This window comes from Melospiza georgiana, chromosome 3 (assembly GCF_028018845.1).
Source record: "Melospiza georgiana isolate bMelGeo1 chromosome 3, bMelGeo1.pri, whole genome shotgun sequence".
Taxonomy (NCBI): Eukaryota; Metazoa; Chordata; class Aves; order Passeriformes; family Passerellidae; genus Melospiza; species Melospiza georgiana.
The window spans coordinates 59724149-59746167 of record NC_080432.1 but is presented as its reverse complement, the minus strand read 5'-3'; the positions used below and the strand labels follow the sequence as shown (position 1 = coordinate 59746167).

The 22019-nt window shown below is 34.8% G+C and overlaps 1 protein-coding gene across 6 annotated transcripts in view; it reads left to right on the top strand.

The window, feature by feature from the left end:
- The window catches only part of RGS7 (regulator of G protein signaling 7), a 228877-nt gene that overhangs the window by 77508 nt on the left and 129350 nt on the right, over positions 1 to 22019 (top strand). For all 6 annotated transcript variants that reach the window (XM_058021436.1, XM_058021431.1, XM_058021432.1 and 3 more), the window contains one exon: positions 21200 to 21296. In XM_058021436.1, the coding sequence (XP_057877419.1) occupies positions 21200 to 21296 (97 nt within the window). The remainder of the gene's footprint in view (positions 1 to 21199; positions 21297 to 22019) is intronic.

The following is a 22019-nucleotide window of genomic DNA, read 5'->3' as shown; positions in this document are numbered from 1 at the left end:
AACTGCAGCTGGTACATGAATGTGACTATAAGTAAATCATTTTGCTCCTTAAGTAGTGGACAGCCCAGGCCCTGCTGATCTTCTGTGCATGGCAGAAGAGTGCATGCCGGAATCTTCCCTTGAACTGGGACACCTCTCCAAGTTATGCTTTGGGCTGTCAGTAAGTGAATTGGGAATAAATGTGCTGAAACTTTGAAATCTTTTCTAAGTGATGTACTGTACACATATAATTCTTTGGACATAAACTGTTGGCTAAGTCTGGGATTAGGTCTGGATCCAGCCCACCTTAAACTCCCTCCGAAAGGAGTTTAAAGAGTGAGGGGGTCCTTTCTCAGTTTTGTCTGACCCTCTTCTCAAGAGTAAATAATGAAGTGTACCTCACCATTGAGTCTTGTTAAAGCTCAGAGACATTTACTATTCAGCTTTGTTACATTGCTATTTTATATCAACAAACTTATTGCTGCTTCTCTTCTGCAAGTGCAGTGCGTCGCTGCATCCGCGACACCCACGCAGCAGAGTGTGTGCATCCTTACAGGGCCTCTTGTCAGCAGCTCTTGTTTTGCTACAGCTTTTCTCACAGCAACCCAGCTCATTGACAGTATAGTAAGCGAGGACCTCGTGGAGTAATACAAGGTCTTACACACACAGATTTAGGATTTAATCAGCATATATGATGCGGCCACAAAAAGAAACGTATCCACATATGCTATCTTTGAAATAGATTCCTTCTTCTGGGTTCTGGAACTATTAGGTTCTTACATAGAAGCTAAGCAATCTCTTCCTGTTTGAGTTTTTATGGGTAAATGCTGTTTAAAAGAATTTTTAATATTTCAATTATTTTAATAAAATTTGTATTATAATAGATGTTTCTAAATGATTTAAATTATTATATTTCTAATTTTTTGATGCTGTATACAAGCATGTGTGCATAACATATATAACCAAACCATGGCTTGTGGTGAATAAACTGTCCATATAAATCTGAATGTGTATGTAAAAGGCAACAGTTAATATTGAAGTGTAATTGTACGAATAGGCAGAAACATAGTATTGTTATTAGCTTACCCTGGAAGTCTCTTTATCATGTTGTTTTCCAAACAACATGATATTTCTTTCTGTTTCTTTCAGTCTTGTTTGCACAGAAAATGCAAGTGTACCTGTAAAGTTCTCACTACTGTGTAAACCTAGTGGCAGTAGGAACTCCAAATAAACATTGGATAGTATGTTTCTATTTCCATAACCATAGTGAGGTGTTCTCTGTTCCTAGATGTTCTTTTGAGATCTTGGCATGAAAAAATTTGTCATATGTCAAATTACAAATGACACTGTGCATTGGATTTTATTGGTAGATATTCTCTCATTCTATCTGCTTTTACTTTTGAGATTTTTCCTGGGACTGGTAAATTAAAGATTGAAGCTGGGAGTCCTGTGCTAGAAGAAAAATGTGTTCTGGTGAATTAGAGAAAAAGAGGCAATGTAAAGCCATTAAAATTCAGAACTACAAACAAATGAATGTGAAAGAATACCTCTAGTCTTTCTGCTGATTGCCTCCTATTGCCATCAAATAATTGGCTTGGATAGAATCAATGGTATAAATGAATTAGGTGGTGGTGCTCTGTACCATGTCTGCCTATTTGGAGCACATTGCCGACTAGGAATGCAAATTTTTTCCCCACAATCATTTCCTGACTACTGCCACTGACTGAGATTTCTGCCTGAAATAAAGTTGAAAATCAAATATTATTTTTCCATTAATATCAGTAGATATGATGTTTGCAGCTACAACCTTGACAACCTACTTATGCTTATGCTGAAGTACCTTGACCCTCCTTGTGAGGCAGGGCAGAAAACAGGGAGTCCTGGGTCTGTCTACATCTGGCAGTGGAAAGCATAGCATTCAGGTTCAGTAAAATTGAATGGTGTCTGTTTGGAAAAAACAGGAAAGAAAAATTGAAATAGTTGGGTTTTTAGTATGCAGAATTACTCATAGAGTTTGTTGTCCTGCCAGAGTGTTTCACTTTCATTTTGGAGACCCTGTTTGTGTTCCTTCAAAAAAATTATAAATTACCTTGGTCACACTAAGTGATTGTGAGTGGTTGAAATTCAGAACTCTAGCTCAATTTTACCAATACAAAACAGAACTAAACTTGAAATAAAATACTCTTAATTTTCATAATTCTGAATTAATAGAAACAGTGTTTCTATAGTATATTAACTATTCAACACTTTATATTGGTATCTAGCAACTTACTTTAAATACAATAGAATTGAAATTTTTAAAAAGTAAAAAAAAAAAAACCAACCAAGCAAAAACCCCCTTTCTCAACAGAAGGAGCAGAAAGTGGGAAATTGTTAGTAAAAGGAAGTGCTTGGCTTTAAATAAGAAATGCAATATTAATTGAGTTATTGTATGAAAACTCATTCTTTGGTAACTGCATCTTGATCTTAAGCTTGGTTTTCTTTGAAATTATGCATCAGGATGCATGTTTTTTGTACTAGAAAAACACTAAATTTTAAAATGTCTTTTTAAAAATATTAAATGTCTGTAAGTTCTGTATGCACTTGTTTAGTCGTTTGATATGGTCATATTGAGATTATCCTTCTGTAAATGAGCACAAATCCTGTTAAGATTTTATGGGTATGTATCTGCAGTTTTTGAGAAATGTGTGAAGTGTGGAATTTTTTGTATAGATGTACCAACTTGCTGTTTCCTTTCCCTCTCCTTTATGTCCCCTTTTCTTTTAAGGATTTTCTCTTTAATAACTTGGATATAAGAAGGTTGTAGTCTAGTTCAGTTGTGAAAGAGAGTGAATGGCAACAATGTCTTCATACATTTATAAAAAGGCCTGAATTAGCACAAAAAAATGGAAAACTTCTAGCTCAAGACCTGAACTGAAATAAGTTCCTGAGAGGATTCATTACCAGTACCAGTCAGTTCTTTGTACTTAGTAGAAACCAAGTTCTCCATTAATAGCAATTAAAAAAAATCACCAGAAGTTTTTTATGCTTTTTTATTTTTCTGACATTTTTTTCTCTCTCATTCCGAAGCAGTACATCCACTATGTGCACTCCATAGTGTTCATTACCTGGCTCATCATCTGTCAAAAATAGATTTTTGATTTTTTCAGGCACCAAAAGAAACTGCAGAAATCAGTCTACATAACTACAAAATCATTAACAATCAAGTTGGAACAGAGCACAACCATCTGTCTACAAGTAGCTGTCTTAATTTCAAGATGTTGCATGGGAGATATTTCTGTGTAGTTTACGAGCAAATTATTGTTCTTGATTTGAGGATGTCAGTTGTAGTCTCTACCTGACAAATCAATGACATGGGGGATATGTACTGTGGGAGCCTGGCAATGTCACAATTGAATTCTGGAGGGCAGAGAAGAGTTCTGTTTGCTGTTACTTTGGATAAAAAGGGGTGGAACCTTAGCTGAATTCAAGGATCTATTACTAACAGCCAGAAGGCAGATGAGAGGGCAATGAGAGTTTGAAAGGAAAGAAGAGTAGGTTACTTTTGGAAAAGCAGAAGGCACGGAGAAAAAGAAAATGCTGAATTTGATGCTCAGACAGATAGTGGCACACTTTTATAAGGAACTGTTGAGAAGACCAACTGTAAATATTGGGGTTGAATTGAATTGTACAATAAAAAAAATATCCTGCGTGTATCTGATAATAGCTGTGAAACCTTGATTCAAAAATTTGGAAGAATTGCTGTATGTTGTGGTAGGAATTGATTTAGCTTCCTACCTGAGCAAGCATTCCTGTATTGCTATCAGTCTTAGTTCAATTATCTTTAATTGATTAAAAGAGTTTATGAACCAAAATTAAATCCAAAAAGAAATTTGCATACTATTAGGTGAGAGGCTCTGCTGACAAGTACAAAAGAATTTATGAATTTTATAAGCCCTTAGCTGCCTTGGGAATAATTCTTTATTATGACCGAAATAAAAATTAATTCCATGGTAACGTGCTGCAGTATAAGCAAATAATTTTAGTGGGTTTTATTTTATTCTTTGCACTGTTATTTACCGGTATCATTTGATCATATAGATTACCTAATGAACTGAACATTGAGCCTCAAAATAGTAATTTTTTTTAACTGATAAGCTACAAGTATAATATATGCATAAAAATCAATTACAGTATAGACACAAAAATGTAAATCTCATATATGGAGATTCAAAGCCTGGACAAACAGAGGACAGACAGGAGCTTCGCTATCTTGCAGCTTTAAGCAACAGTAAAGGAAGTCTTGAGTGGTCAGAAAGTAATAAAATATTAATAATGTAGGTGGAGTTTATAGAAATCTAAAATCAGTTTCAAATGGAATCCTTTGTAATTTTTTGTATGTGTGCGTGACATTTGTGTGTGTGATTTGAGAGAAGGATTATTGAATCAAAGAGTCTTCTTGGCGCCTGAGCTGTTGAGGCCGGTATTAAAGATGCCTCTTGTCCAGTAGGAGTAGAAGAATGATGGAAGCTATAAAAATGCAGATGTTTTCTACATTTTATTTTATTCCATTTCTTTTAAATTATGGCAAGCCTCTTTTGAATTCAAGTTGATTGTCTCAGTCTTTGCAGTCCATGTGTCCTAGGCCCAAAAATTAGATTGCTTCAAAACATGGGATGGTGGTTGCAAGTACTGATGGACACCACAAGAAGGGAAAGAAGTTTGACTTGCTTAGAGGCTATCTGTGTGAAGCATGGATTAAATTTATTGGTTTTTCCTGTATTTATTTCACAACCCTTGCCTAGTTACTAATACTAGAGATGTATTGTAGGTGAATGAGACTGAGTTTTGCCCCCACTGCCTTGGGGCTGCACAGAGAGCACAGACCGAATCTCGAGCTGAAAAAAGCTGCAAGTCTGGCTATGTCAGGTTCTTGCCTTTGTGTTCATGTGGCTTCTTGGCTGCTCATTACTGCAGAGCACAGGCAGGGCCTGCTTGTGTTTTTTGTGGAGAATTTTGCCTAGGAACATTCTCTTTCTTCAGTGCCTTATGTATAAAATACAGATGTCATGTCTCCATAAAAGGTTGCTTTGAGGAAAAAGGAAGTGCATGTTCTGAGGTGATCAGACTTGATCACTACTGCCAAGATTGCCCCCAACCAGGTTTTCTTGAGAGGTTGTGAAGCTCAAAAGGGCCCTTGCCCTTCTCAGATTATCAATCATCTCTGTCAAGAAGTTACTATCAGTGCCCTCCAAAACCTCCTGGGAACATTCAAGATGTCCAGCTCCTCCTGCTTGTTTCTCTTGCTGTTTGAGTTGGTGTACAGGCACTTCAAAGAGGCCCCCTGTGTTTATTTCCTAGGAAAGGCAAGATGGTTTTCCCCACTATACTCTTCTACAGGCACATCCTTACTTAGTGGACATGCTTGAGGTGGGCTCATTTTAGTCCTGTGCTGCTAATTAGGAGGACTCTTGTGTCTGATAAACCCCAGACAGCTTTTGTTTATCCATCTACTCCACCACTTCCTCACTTAATTGTCGATGGTCCTTTTGCATCCCTTGTTGGTCTTAGTTTATAGCAAAGATCCTTTTGCCCCATTTAGTCAGAAATAACTTGAAATAATTATACTGCTGTGTCTGGGGAAAATATGGGTTTGAAACCAAAATGTACTATTGTAGAATTTTTTCAACATTAGTGATATAAAATTGAATTACTGCATAAAGAGTTAAACAATATATTTTAAAAATAGTGTTACTTAAAATAGCTTTTGAAGATCAATGGTTTGGTTCTCAAAGACTTTGATGGGATGGGGAAAGGATGAACATATGATAAAGTTCTGAGATCTAAATAGTGAAAACATGTTTTTGTGTCTGTGCGCTACATAGCATCCACAGCGATGTAGGTTCTCTTAAAAAAGTGTTTCTATTTTTTTTCATCTGGTTCATTTCATTATTACTTGATTTCATCATAAAACCACTACCTCATTTTCTTCCTTCTTCTGTGTCGGAACCGTTTTCAGTAGTATGCACAAAAGACACGATATATGTAACACTCCTCTGTCTGCATCATCCTAACCAAGCCATTAAATGGTTACTAAAGCTCTCAAAATCAGTCACACCCTGCCAAACTTTTTGCAGTGAAATTTTGAAGATACCAAGGATGAGAAAACATGACCTGAATTGGAATAATGTGTTTAAAATAGTATAGTGCTATGCATTTTTAATAACTGCAATTGAAGTTCTTGCAACAGCACTGAAAGCTGTGCTTTTCTCCCAGTATAGGTAATATAAAGATCATTTAAATTTTAAGAACTCCCATGTGCTGCAGAAGCTGGAGCAACATTTTGTCTAAATTGAAGTTGTGTCTCACAACTCATTTGTGTACTCATTTCTTTCCTTGCCTTAAACCTTTTACCTAATATAATTTAATTTTTTAGTTTGTATGTTACACGAAATATTAATTCTCTCTACTCGTTTTGTTTTGCCTTTCATTGATCAGTAGAATCACAAAAGGCTACTGAAAGGGTCCTTTAGGATCATCTAGTAAATCTCCCCTGCCACAGACATGGATATCTTTCACTAGATCAAAAACCTGTATATTTCTTTCATATCTGTCCTCTACCTATTTGGTAATCTTGATTCTTCCTTTTTCAGTGCAGGTGTTTAACCCCTTCCTTCATGAACCACATTCCATAACTTCATTTGTTCTTTTCCACACTTCCCTTTTTCATCACTACATCTTATCTAGATATAAATATTAATTATTTCTGTTTAGTCAGAAAATGGAATGATACTGTTGTTTTTACTTCTGCAAGTTAAATTTTAAAAATCTAGAGAAGTTAAATGTTTTAAATGCTGTTAAGTTTGTAATCAAGGTAACAAAACTACCGTGTTTTAATTACATGAGCCTGGCCGTAATGTCTGAAGTTCTAAAATAAACTTCATGTTAATCACTTATTAATTATATTAATCTGATTTTTAGTGCTGTAGTCATGGATTTGACAGCATCTGAGATGACATTAGGCGAGCATTAGTGAGGCTAAGAGCTAATTATTGTTTTATGGATGTGCCTGGCAAGGATGCAAGAGAGAAGGCAGCAAAAGCAGTTTGGTATTGAGAGCAGCCCTGGGGGCACTGCAGTGTCCCAGTTGCCTCCCTGTGAACTGCAGAGGGGCTGGCGTGGGGCTGTCCTGGTGCTGTGCCCCGCTCAGGCTTCAGGCAGGGCCAGGGAGAGCTCAGCCCTGTGCTTCCTATGGATTACAGAATGGATTTTGGTAGATTTCAGCAGTGTGGCTTACTGCTTCACCAGTGTGAAGAAAACTTATTATGGATATGAGTGAGATGGCGCAGTAATTTTGTAGGACTATTGGTTTGCCAGCAACAATATTCAGTATTTTTAAACTATGGGAATTACTACATGTCTTTCTATATTTTGGCGCCTGATTTATCTTTTAATTTCTATGTTTTTAAGGGCTGTCGAAGGACATGCACTGTGCTGCTTTTGAGCTTTTGATAAAATATTACAGTTTTGTGATCTGGTTTGGAATAGGTAGTCCTTGGAATAACTTGGATCCTAAAATAAAGTCTAGATTCCTAATTTTGCTATGCATACTGTGGAACAAATTCTGATTCACACTTTCCAGTTGCTTGTTACCATTCCTTTAGGTGCTTTAGAGCACACAGTGGGGATGGTCTCACAGGATAATGAGCCTAACTGACATAATAAAAAAGGAAATAAAGTAAACCATAACTGCCCCCTTTTTTGGGTCAAATTGATCTCACAATTATTCCTAATGAACTTTCTACATCTGGGGATATCTTGCATGTATTTTATTTGGAAAGTACAGTTAAATGTACAAGTGATTACTGTGTAGATTCATGAATATAACAAAAATTTTAGAATTTTAAGTCTATGGTTTGATAAGAAATCTAAAACCAATACAATATTCCAAGATCTCCAGGAAAGCCATTTTGCATCAAGGTTTTTTAAGACATGCCCACAACTGCTTTGGTATGGAGAATGGACTACTGCTTAGGAATGAATGTATTAGATTTCAAAGATCCTATCTAATTATCTTTAAGTAGGATTATGTAGGAAAAAAATAAATTCCTAGAATTTAGAAAAAAATAAATAGAAAAATAAAAAGGAAAAAAAATGATAAGGGTATATATGATGACCATTAACTAAAATGCAAATCTACACAGTTTCAGAGGAGATGAAAAGATAATGAGTGTGGATCTTTCCTTTGCCCTCCTTGTGATTCCCTCCTCTCTTTCTGCTTTGTCTAGCACATAAGAGCCTTTTAAAATTATTTCAGTGTACAAGTTATTCCTTATGTTTCTCCTGCAACATCATGTACTGCAACAGGATGTGATAAGGTAATGATGGAGCAAAGAGGCAAACGGTAAACAAATATGTCTCTAAACATTCTCCTTCAGAATAATGAACTTCTCAGATAAGTTTTACATATTAAATGCATTCAAGACACCAAAATCTAAGAGGTTAAATTAGTTGTAAGGGGGGACCATACAGAAATACAGTTTTGTGGTTTTGTGTATGGAATGCAACATCTTTAATTTCTGGAACCTTATAAATTTATATATATATAAATTTAGCTTTTGATAGAAAAGGAGGACATACATACATATGCTGTGACAGTTATGAAGTACTTAATATTTAGAAGCCAAATACCTACTAATGCTAATATTTATTCCCAAAATATCAAAGGAAGTGCCTTCACTGACTACAGTAGACTTTGATTCATGTCTCTGAGAACACATAGAGTGGGAAAAATTGTCAGGACTCTGCAGATTTCTGGAACAGAAAGAAACTCCAGTCAATTTTAAAATCTGTGTGCTTTAATTTTACCTAGCATTACAATGCTCCAGCACGGCAAAAATTTTAGAAAGTTTATTATTTAATGTTTGTTAGCTTAGTTGTTTTTCACATTTCTCAGCCACTGGAAGTTACAGCGACTAGCCAAAGGTCAGTTGGTAGCAAAATGGAGAAGAAAACCAATGATTCTCAAGTCCTCATTAAGTGATTTCTGTGCTAAGTGTAACTTGTTCTGTTTTTTCCAAATGCCAGAGGAATCTTCTCTGTGTGTGGATATTTTACTCTTCTCTGACCTTATTTGAAGCCATTTAAAAGAATGGAATTAGGGACAGAATGAACAGATGTTGTACACAACATCTACAGCCCCTTAATTTTTCCAGGTAATGACTAGTTGTCTAATGTATTACCTCTTTTTAGCCAAAAGCAGGAATCTCTGATTTCTGCTTGGAAGATGTAGGTGCTTGCAGACTACCTCTATGTATTATATTTTAATTTATTACTGTGGAGATCACTTTCAGTGTAATCACTCTGTATAGGAAAATATGGGGGTTTATTTAGTAAAAGTCTCATTTCTTCCAGTAATTTTTCATATCTATTTGCAGTATGAGACAGGTCATTCTAAATGTTTCCTAACACAGCTACAGGATTAACTGAGGTTGTGCTTCAGTTGTTAAACCTGGTTACTTTCTATCCTTTAAACTGGTAAAACAGATAAACTTATGATGGAAAAAAATCTCTTTCAAAAGACTTGTGATTTCTCAAGTGAGAAATGGCCTTATTGCAATCAAGCTTTTCTGTTCTGAAAGTAACTTTTAATGAAAATTGTTCCCATTCATGTTAACAGTTAGATCCAACTGGAACTAATACAGAGATTCTGACTTTTCCAAGTATTCAAATTAATCAACTACATATCAGTTGAGAGATTTGAGGTTGAGTTGAGAATTTGTTGTCCACCCCTACAGAAAGGCTGACAGAAAGGTGGCTATGGCATTCAAAATTCCAGGGAGCATTATGTCATATGTGCTGGTCACTGCACCAAGTAACTAGAATGAGTTTGTCCTTCTGGCAGAATAAAGTTTGACCAAAAAATAGCATTCCATGATTCTTTCCTGTGGTGTTTTGCCTATTTTTTTTCCTGGAGTAAAAAATAATTCCACAAATTAATTTGTGGGCTTAAATTCTGATTTGTTTTGGTTTTATGTTTTTTAATTTTAATTCACTCAAATACATTTTCATTTTTTTGTTCTTAAGTTACAGTGTGTCTGATTTTAATATTGTTCTATTCTCGTTGCATACATAGAGTGGTATGTGAATACCAAAACTTGTTTATAACAAAAGTTATCTCCTTTCCCAATCGTGTATCAGATAGAATAAAGAAATGGTTTTACAGCCAGTATTCACAATTCTCAGAGCTCACATATTTCAAATCTGTTAATGACTGCTGCTCTACTTTCTTTTGTGGCACAAATGTGGTTTGACAATAAAGACATAGAATGTTTCTAATCAAAAGGAAAATGACTGCAAAGGAAAATAAAATGTAGATACTGTAAATGTCAAACTATGACTAAATTGGACAAGTACAGAACATCCAGACCTGATTTGCTTTTAAGTGTCTAAATAATGAGAATTCAAAAGCTCTAGTGTTTTGATGGTAAGATAGCCTTTTCTGCTTTCTTTATTCCAAAGTATGATTGGTTTTTCTGGGAAAATAGAACATGAATTCATAAGAAAAATTAATGTTTTTAAAACAGAGAAAAATTAAATAAAAAACACATAGTCATTTTTAATTTCCTTAATTCCTTCAGTCCAAGTCCAGTGAAGTCCTAGGGCTGATGCAATTTCTGCATACAACTCAAAGGAACTATCATAAATTGTTCTGCTTTTCCTAATTATGCTGCAACCAGTCAAAATATAAATTGGGAAATGCCACATTGGAATGGGATCCTATTTCAAAAAGCACTGGAACATATACACTGTGTCATCCACTGTCTTTTGATATGTCAGTTCACTGGTTTTTAATGAGTTAGGTCTTTAGGTGCTTCCATTTTCTTAGAAAATTTCATCCTTAATGTTTGCGAACTGTTTAAATGCTTTGATAAATAAGCCTTTACTGAGATTGCTCCCAAATCATTGCATGGCAGAGGATCCCTGTGAAAATACAGCAATTTAGAGTGGGATTGAGAACAAACTATGTCCTTTTTCAGTGGTGGAGAAAGAAATCAGGTAAATTTAATTACAAGTGGTGAAGCCAAGAGGTCTTGGCTTGTGTGTTTGTAAGGTGACTGTGAACAATGGAAACAAGTGTGGAGTGGCATTACTGCTCTTCAGCAGTGATTTCTTTTAAGAAAACTCCTTGGAAAGCTTACTTTGATCAAAGAGTATGGCTAACTTAGCTTTCATTTGTAAATGAGGAACTTGTGTTTCTGTTTCGCCCATTCATTGTGTAGAATCAAAAACCCATATGCAAATTCTTACTGACTCTCTTCTTCCAAATGGCTCCTAAAAGAAACAATGGGCTACATTATGTTAATCAAGTTATTTTTCTATGACTTCAGTAATTTTTAGCAGAATGTCGGGATTTTGTGAATGTCTATTTTGTGAATAGAAACATTTCCTCTGTTCTAGGAAAATAAGATTTTAAATTTGTCTTAGAGTCTGACTGCTACAGTTAGAATCCTATACAGGTATAACTCTGGAGATGCTGAGAAATTATAAATCAAATAGTGGCAGTTTTGGAATTTTTTGCGAAATGTCATTCCTTATTTAAATTAAATTTTATAATTTTATTTCATACAAATACATTTTGTGTGTTTTCCACAATCAAAATAAAATACATTTTAAAACTGTAAAAACCAATTCAGAAAAACCTGTTTATTTCCACATAAATTCACCCCAATGTTTTTCTTTTTAAACGCATGCAGAATTATTTTTTATTACTCCTTTCTGAATAAGAAGACCTATGACCTATATTTCTTAAAATCTAATGTTCTGATGGATGGAAAGCTTGACTAATTTTTGTAGTCAATAGGAGATGAAAAAAATTGCTTGGCATGTAGAAATGCATGATTTTTGTCACTGAAGGGCAGGCTAATATTTGTATGCATTACTTGTCTTACATAAGCCTATAGTTTGCACTACAGCTTCTGCATTGCTAGTAGCAAGTACTAAATAAAATAATTTTGCTTTTTAGCATGAAAATTAGTACGAGAGTGTGTGTGATCTTCTCGAGAGGATTTAAAAGATGATCAGGCCTGGAGCTTCTGCTGGCTCGAAGGGGAGATAATGATAAGACTTTTAATAAGGAGGGAAAATGTACTGGTGTTATTGGGGTGCTGGTAGCTAAATTGTTATGGAAAAAAGGTGAAAGTGTTCTGGTTCATTTATTTCAGTACTCAGCTTGATGTTTAAAAAAACCCCACAATCATGATACATTCCCAATTTTTCTGTGGACTTTATCTATTATTATCTGTATCGTTCACTTGGCAGATCAATAGTTCAGTATTTCATTTGTTTTCATTTCTTTTACATTATTCTTTAAGTGAAAATGGGTGAATTCAACATGCTTAAAAACTGACATAGCCAGAACATCCACAACTGTCTATCTATTCAGATTAGGTAAGAATAAAATATTTGTTTTCAAGTAAGTTGTGTAACAGAGGGTGAACAGACTACTGTGAAACCAGTCCATCTGTCATATAATGCTACATTACTGTATTACATCAGCAGCCTGTTTTTTTAATGCCAAATAGAATTGATACTGAAAGCTTTCCATACTGTAATACAATTAAGAACTCTTTTTTTACAACAACATGATTTAATAGTCACTTGTAAAAATTTATTTTGATGGTACCAGTTTTACTTCTGTATTTAATGGAGTTTAATGACTCAGAGCAATTTCAAGGACCAAGAGACTAGAAATGAAGTTTTTATACAGTATTTCTGTTCTCTAGGTGCTGAAATATTAACAGATCAGCTTGCCTCCTTCAGTCTTCCCCCACTACAGAGCAGAGAACAATGTAGAAATCACCAAAATACTTATCATTTACCATAAAATGTTATTTCTGTCAATGTAATTTGAAACATTTCTTGTAATTAATTTTTTGCTTATCAGTATTGGAAGGATAATGATATTGTACTTTTTAAGAAAAGTTTCATCCTTGGTCAACCGTGGCTGCTTCTAAAATGATCTGTGGCTGTGATGTGGCTTTGTAATCTTTGGGATCATCTGACAAGTGAGGAAAAGACATTCCAACAAGATAAATTTAGATTTAAAACCATTAGTAACAGAACACATATGAAAGATGTACCAATTTAGATAAAAACAAATCTGTTTTTCAGACTTCAGAGTTAAATGAAAATATTTTGGAGTAAATGTAAGTATTCTCCAGAGGAACATCACTTTTTTTGTTAGGTGGATGAATATATCATAACTGTGTTATAGCTAATATTTTTGTGACTGTTTTTTGTGAAGGCAAAATGTGCTATTGGCTAGAATTCACTTTTGTATCTGAGTTACATATGTATAAGCTAACTTATTTCATTATTTTCCATCTCCTACAAAAACGTCTGCATCTGTTTTCTTCTTTTAAATCCCAGCCTGTGTACTGTCCAGAATCTGTGCTTTGACTGTGGATTTTTTGCTGTTGAATTTTGAAATTTTACTTTTTTCTTTTTTGGAAAAAAAATTGAACATTTTGACCACTTTTGTAATATCGTGTTGAAAGGTCCATTTGGGATCTCAGAGATCAGGTTTCCATTGAACTTCTCTGTTTCTGAAATGTACAGGGGACTTCACTTTTAGTGTCAGGACCATCGTATTGCAAATGATCAGTACAACCCAGGAAACAGCCTGGCTTTGAAAGACTGTATTTTTAAAGATTTATATTTTGCCTAAGAAATGTTGTTTCTATCTCTGGTAGCACAGTCTAGAAGCTCAGATCTTGGCCTAACAGATTAATAAAAATTATTTATAGTTTAGCTGCTGTAAAAATACATATTTTATTCTGAATGAAGTATTTTTGCGGACATCTCTCTATTAATAAAAACAGTCCTTCACAAAGACCTTCTTAATCAAGCCGTATTTTCTTCTGAAGTGTCCATAGTAATGCTTCTCTTTCCTCTGTCATTCCAACCAAAATTTCATACATGTGATGGAAATAATTATTTTACTGAAAGCAGAAATGCAATTTCCAAAATTATCATTGATTCAGGTGGTTTTGAATTTTCACCATCTGGATATGTTTTTTAAGTCCTTTGGGTAAGCTCTCTCTGGGTTTTTTGTGCAACAATAGCATTCAAGGTTTGAGAAATGTGCCTTTTTAATTAATTCTCATTAATAATTTCTAAGTTCCAAAAACCAGGTAAATAAAATGAAATGCTTTTCTTTATCTATCTGGAATTTAAACATGAGAACCATTTAGTTAAAGTAGTAGTTTTTCCATCAGTTCATATATTTTGTATTTTGTGTATCTGATTATGACATTGACTAAATATAGGAAATGCTTCTTGGCTAGGAAAGGCCAGGGTAAAAAAAAATATGACGTATTAGTGCTATGAAAAAATTTAAAATCATATCTGAACTATTTTGCAAGTGATTAATTTAAAAAATAGCCTTTTTTTGCTTAAGATATCTTTTTGTTGTTTGAAATTGCATTTTCATGAGGGCTGGGGAGCTGGGATTGCCAGCTGCCTGATTTTTCATAGGCTTAGTATAGCATTTTCTATAACCTTTTCTTGATTTCAAAGCTGAATCAGTGTGCTATATTCCTCCAAAGTTATATGATCTTTCTGCAATGCCAGTTGGGTTGTTTTTAGCGACTACTTCAGCCTGCTCTTCGCAGTCCAGCTATGTAGCATTGATATACATTCAGTAAACTGAGTGTATGTCTTATATATCCAGATGTAGGATTCTTAGGTGAGATAAAAATTTAATTGAAAAGAGTGATAGTAACATAGCCCCTTGCAGTGTTATAGGTTTGTTGACAGTGTTCTGATATGTTGAGTTCTCAAAAAAATTACTGTGATACAGGCAAACTCGGACTATTTTCAGATCAACTTATCCAAAGAAGTAACAGTGAGAAATAACTGTAGAATGATGGAGGAAATAGAAAGTCACTGGGAGATCTTCAGTTTACCCAGTGTATGCAGCTGAGAAAGTGATGCATCCAACCATGAGCCCAAGACTAGCAGTCCTTAGGAGAAAAGATAGTTACTGGTTGGCATAAATTACTACCTACAGAATGTACTGTGTGGTATTGTCAAGATTTTTCCATTCAATCTTGTACACTTTCTGCTGACAAAGATTACCCTTTATTCAATCTGTACCTGGGGATCACTGACAGCTTTAGTTTCCAAACGGGCCACATGGTTACAGGTTAGTGACAGGAGCTCAAAGTATGCTTTCAAGTTGTCCTTCTTTCAAAAAGCATTATAATAGGTATTTGAAAAGCCCAAGAACTCCTTGTATGGTTTGTATTAAACTACAAGAACCTTTTAAATGAAATGCTGGTTTTGATGAGTCAGCATTTTGGTTACATGAATAAGACAAGATCATGCTTAAAATTATCATTCTAACCCACAGTTTTAAATCAGCGAAGTGTGCAGAGCCTATCTTACTGATGCAAGTTCAGTGATGAGCATACAGAGTTGATAGTAAGGAGAAGCCCGGTGGGACTGTTCATTTAATTAGGCCTCAAAAATAATGGCACAAAACTGGCGTCAATTTTCAAATAAATTCAAAATAGCCCTAATTATTCTTAATAAATGACAAAGCTTTGCCCTGCATTCATTAATGTAAGCACAGGCTCATATACATAGACCCACTCTTGTTTTACAACCAGTCTGAAACATTACCTGTATGTTGAATCTGAAACAGTATGGGTAATTAGGGAAAATAAATTTGAATCTTAATTACAAATTCACATTGACAACTACAAATGAAGCCCTAAGATAATGATTGAACACAGATCTTTGTGTTGAATCTTTGCTACTTATGAAGCCAGAACATCATCTCCTCTCCACAGATAATTCTGTTTGGGGACAGAGTTTGAATTATTTGCTCACACCAGTGTCTTCATATACAGAAGGAAAGGAACATGAGGCAGAAGTGCCAGTGTATGTACATTATAGATACATGCAGAAAATTAGGCTCTTCAAACCATCTCCATCTATTTAATATGATTGGAACCTTTTGTGTTGGTTTGTCACTTGATTTTATGATGTCAAATAATTATTTCTGCAAATAGAGGCTCTGAAGAAAATGAGACCAGTCATTCTTGTATTCTTTTAATTAAGTTATTCTATAATTTAATGTTCATCAGAGAGTACCTAGGGCTGTTTCCTGTGTTGGTAGACCAGAGATGCAACATTGCTGTCTTAGAAAACTCGTGACTGACTCCTTTTATATCAGCAAGCTCAGAGAGTTTGTGCATGACTGTCATTAGCAGTTTGGTTAGTCTTACATGTTTCCAGCCATCTTTCAGCACTGTATTTTAGTCAAGAATCTAAATGTACTTTTCTGAACTTCTGAATATTTTAAACTTGGTTTTCATACCAAGTAGGAATAAAGAGTTGAGATAATCCAATTCTGCATTAAATGGAAAATGCTAAAACCTTTGACAGGAAGATACTAAACCATCTTATTTCTACACATTTGATTTAGAAAAGAAGTTGTCAGCATTCTTAAACTGAACTTATTTATTTTACTTTGGTGACTTTGCCTCATACACTGGATAAACTGAACGTCTCCCATTAACCTTCTATTTCCACCTCCAAGGTTATTCCTTACTGATTTGATCTGGCAGTCAGTTTGCCTGTACCTGTGCTTTTCAGTGAAGCAGTCAGAAGAAAAGAGGCCCTTACTTTGTAAGGAACCTTGTATCTGTCTCCTACCCTGCAAGTTTTGTTCAGCCCATGTTGCTTGGTGTACATCTCTGCACAGGGGACAGGCTGAGGAAAATCTCCTGCAACCTTCTCGCCAATTGCACTAATGACCTTGGACTCTGTGAAGTGTTAAAGTAGACAAGGGGAGAAAATGGCTAAGGAAACATGTGGCATACTGTAGGAAATATATTGTGACTCTTTGTACTTGTTAACAAGTTTGGATCAGGTTTGTAGCTAGTTCCACTGGGCTATTCCACCCCTGCATTCGTGTAGAAGGAGAAAAAAGATTTTAGCAAAATGAAGAAAGCTGTAGTGTGGGTGGACCCCAGCACACTCAACCTAAGAGCAATCCCTGTTCTAAAGTATGCTAACTAAGTACAAAATTATGCTTATTTCATTTTGGTATTCTTGAGTATAGTCTTAATTCCTTGGCAGAGAATTTATTTATTTTTAAGGGACAGAAATCAAATTAACACATCCGTGTATGTGTAAGTAGGCCAAGGCTTTGAGTTTTTACTACATATCTCTTGAACTACCTTATTTCCAGATGAATTACTTTTTCTACTATTCTTGTGTCTAGTGATCATTTTTATTTGGAGTAGATTTAGGTTCAATTTTAGTGGAAGAAAAAAGCTCTTTTCCTGCATCAACAAGGGTTTTGATTTTCACTTTTGCTGTGTTTGAATTAATGAAAAAAAGAAAACCCAAACCAAAACCAGTTCTTAAGATGCAGTGATGCTGAATTATGGTTCAAGTTGATAATTTTTGCAAGATGTGCAGATGAGCAGCAATGAAATCATTATTTAGATTTGAAAGTTTAAAGATCAGGGTTTCACCCCACAAACCACATGGCACAGTGGCACTGAGGAACCACAAAAATTCTGCTCTTAGGAGCTATATTCCTTTCACCTAGCTGTAAGTAGCTAAAAGATACTTCCCCTGGTGTGTTGTCAAGACCTCCACTGGTCCTGGGGTAAGTTGGGCATGCCTAGCTCCCAGTGTGTTCAGAGCAAACTCAGTTGTCATTGTTCAATAACTCCTGTATCCTGTAGCCCTTCTATTACAGGATATTGTTATCTGCCTTCTTTTTGCTTTAGAAAAGATGCATTGTCACTGTTGTCATAGAGTTAGGCTTTGAAATAGATTTCACAGAGTCTTTATGTGTCAAGATGAAGGCTGCAAATTATCTTCACAAGGAGGCAAGTGAAGCTTTAAATATTAATATTGGAAGTTTGTTCTGAGTTGTCTATGCATCAGAAGTTTTGTGAGTTTTTGTTAGGGTTGGAATTATCTCACTGGTAAAAATATGGCACAAATTTTGAAGAAGACATTTATTTAGAAAGCTTTCTGTAGGATCTGTGCTTCACTGAAATGTCTTTCTAGCTATACTTTCCCAGTTAATGATGTATAATGATGACTGAAAAACTAAAATATATGCTTTTACAGCTTGCTGTTCTCAAACATATTGACCTTCATTTGCAGAGTGATCAAGACAAATTATTTGTGGGTTTATTTGTGTTACTTGAGAATGTTTAGCATTAAAAAGGATCCCACTACAAGATGAGGGTCAGACAGATTTAGCCAGGTAAGAGCATGTGAATAGAAAAAAAATCCAATTCTGAGGTGAAGTGAAGAAGCGTCTATTTAATTTTTGACCATTGGGTCAGGTGACTCAGAAACAAACAATGATACATCAGGAAGGAAAATTATTATATCAGGCAGCAGCATGTGTTTCCCAGATTAGGCTTCTTGAGCAAAATTAGATTAAGATTTTCTTTCATCATTCTAATTAAAATATTCTGCCCTTTTCATTGTCTTAGGTCATTGTTGATGAATGACAGAGGAGTGTGTTGACTGCTGCTTCCCAAATATAATTAAGTTTGATGGTTTTCAGTGGAAGAGATTATATATTTGCTGAATTTAAAGCAGCTGTAACAGAAACAGCAACTGCATATTTTGAAAGTTAAACTGTGCTCTTGCATATATTAGATTGGATAGGTTTGAATCTTTAATTTAAACTTTTTTCTTTTAAATTTCCCTTCATTTTCTGGAGCTCTTATGTTAAGATTTAAGATAACCACAAACCACAAGTAACTTCTTAGATTTCCATGCAAGAGGTCAACTGTATCTAATTAGTGGACTGCTGTTGTGTTGTGTGTTCAGAACATTCCTGCTCACTTAGGAGGTAATCTTTGCTCACTGAGTTATCCAGGCAGTTCCCAATAATGCTGGCTGCAGGGTGAGCTGCCTTTTGCACAGACAGAACATTAATATGAACTTGATATAAAGGGTATAAAAGTGTAATTTTGCAGGGCACACATCCTAGAGTTCACTTTGCTAATCAAAACCAGAGGACTCTCCCAGAGCTTCAGTCTCTCAGAGTTAGATTTTTTGCTATTTAGATTCAATCCTGTCCACGAAGAAAGTTTAGGAAAGCACATGTAAATGTTAGCAGTTTCTTCCATGTACTCTCAAAAGACTGACTATTGACAGCACTGGGCATTTTACATTTGCACTCATGTGTTCTTGAGCAAGCAGTAACTGTATCTCTCCACCTGCAATGCTGTGTTTGAGAAGGGTGGCCTGTGTTTGTAGCAATCCTTATTATATTGAAAATTTACCTTTAGCATGTGTCATTAGGTACAAATTGTTTTCTGTACTTTGTCCAAGTGAAATGTACATTATTCACTCCGTGGTTCTCGCAACGTTCTCACAAGCTTACTCTGCATGCATGGAATTTATCACCAAATATGATCAGCAAAAATATTTACTTGAATTTCAGTGAATTCCTATTCGCTTAAGGGCAAAATAAGACAGTTTACCATCAGAATTTGGAAGGAGTTGATACAAACCTTCAGTTACTATGTGGATAAAAAATGTAGGGACAGATGTCATTTCACAGACAATGGCTGACAAGCATAGATATGCTTGACAATTTTCTATTAATAGCCTTTTCTATTTAAATAATTAAATACCGTGTCAGATGAATATTGGTTCTTTTCTTCTGTTACATTTTGCACATTTTTTAATTCTGAACAATAGACTCAGTTTTCACACCTTGCTAATAATATCTACTCTTTGTGCTTACTTCTTGGTTTGGACAATGACACTGGATTTGTATCCCTTAGGTTGTTAATATGTGATCTATAAAAACATGGAACATTGGAACCTCTAGATACTCTATGTATAAGTAGCTTTTTTCATGAGCAGTCTTGCTAAATGATTTTGTTTTCTTTTTTTCTTTTTTTTTTGGTATGGATATTTGTTCTTTTTCCTATGTACACCCATGGAGACCCCAAATGCTGTTCCCTTTCCTGGATCTACATAACTCCCTTATTGGTCCAATTAAAGCACAGCTGTGCCCAATGCTGGTTTGCTATTTGCTGATTTGGGACATTAGCAAATTAGGACTTTAGAGGAAAAAGGGTCATGACAGAATTTTTTTCTGTTATTCTGTTTCCACAGTACAGCCCAGCCACAAATTTTAATGAAGTTTTTGGGAATCTGTTAGGGGTATAGAAGTGACATACAAAAATTTTTTAAACTTTGAATAATAAAAGAGTATAAAAGACCCTGTCACTCAGAGTTGTTCATATGGAGCATTTTGGTTATTTAAGATAAAAGACAGAATAGTTGTAATTGATAATTTTGTCATCATTTTATTAAACATTTTGAGAAGTTAGATATTCAAAGAAAGAAAGAAAGGTGAAAATTATCAAATCTGTAAACTTCAATTATGAAATGGGAAAAACTGGCCTTGTAAGCCAGTGACTCTACTTAAATATTCTCCTTTTTCCAGTGAAAGAGTTTTCCAGTCATAGTTCATGCCCTTTGAGTTGGGCACAATTTATAAAACGTATGGTCCAAATTAGCCTAAAAAGTGATCTGGAAAACTGAGCCAATGTAAAAATAAATACATTAAAAAAATCAGAAAATTGATTTAAAATATTTTTTTTACCTACTCCAGTATTGTCTATAAAGGAATGCTAGGTTTTTGGCTCTGCTGTCTCCAGGAATTACAACATGTTGTATTTTTTCCCTCTTCTCAAAACAAAAGAAGGAATTTTAGCTTTGAAGTTAACAGCTCTTCTTTGTCTTGAAAATTCTATTTGAGTACTCTATCAGTCCCCTAAACGCCTGTATGTGTCTATTTTATATGCTTTTATGTGTGGTACAATACCGTTAAAACAATCAAAACATGAAGTTTAATATCCAACAATGGTTTTTGAAAAGTTGTTTTAGGTACTTTAGCTAAATCTAACTTTAGCTAAGTTGTTCTGCATTGCTGTTTATTTCTCAAGAGTCCTTGAATACATATATTTTCTACTGTTTGTCCTGAATAAATTACTTGCAGTTTTAGCCTGTTCAATAAAATTATAGAATATAAATTAAAGAAAGAACTAGAAAGAGAGGACATATCATTCTGAGAGACTGATCTAGATTTCTTGGAGATTTACTTTAGGAAATAATTATGGATTTATTTTTTCTTTATATTTTTAATTTTTTTTTTTATTTCTCTTTTCAGATGGAAGATGTCATAGCCCGCATGCAAGATGAGAAAAATGGGATTCCTATTCGGACAGTGAAAAGTTTTCTTTCCAAGATTCCCAGTGTCTTTTCTGGTAAGAATCAAAGTGAATTTCATACTATTTTAATTTTGTGTAAGGGGATGCTCTAGTGAAAAACGCTTTTAAATAAGTACTGTCAAGATTCAGTCATCTGATCTGGAGGAGACATTATTTATCCTTTGAATAGTTTAATTATAGAGGTCTGATGTTTCTCTCAGATTGGAGTGGATTTACACAGAGATGTTTTTGTCCTGAAAAGTAGGTGAAGGGAATACTTAATTTGCTACAAAAAGTTAATTATCTCAGACTGGGAATATTTTTATGGCAGGTCATGTCTGGTTTTTAGCCAACTTCCATAGCAAGTGTAAGTTTAGTGTGTTGGCCAGTACATGAAGATAAGAAATTTCATAGCGGCAGAACAAAAGAAAAATCATCACCACGCTCTGTAACTGGTGCTGATCAGGAGCTGTGACATTTATTACAATATTCACAATCTGCTTCTGCAGCTCAGTGCCTGTGCTTGTGAAACTAAGTGCTGAGATCTTTGTGGGGATTTGCACGACAGCTGTAAACTCAATAGCTGCTTCAGTACAGTCATAGGCACAAAAATCCATCTATTTATTAATTAATTAGCATGTAATTACTCTGCTATTTACGTGATTTTATGACAACTTATGCATTTATGTATGTGGGTATATACTCCACTGAGTATTGACTTTCTTTGAAATAGATACCATTGTTTAATCAAATTTTTCCATAATCTTTAGGAGTGTATCC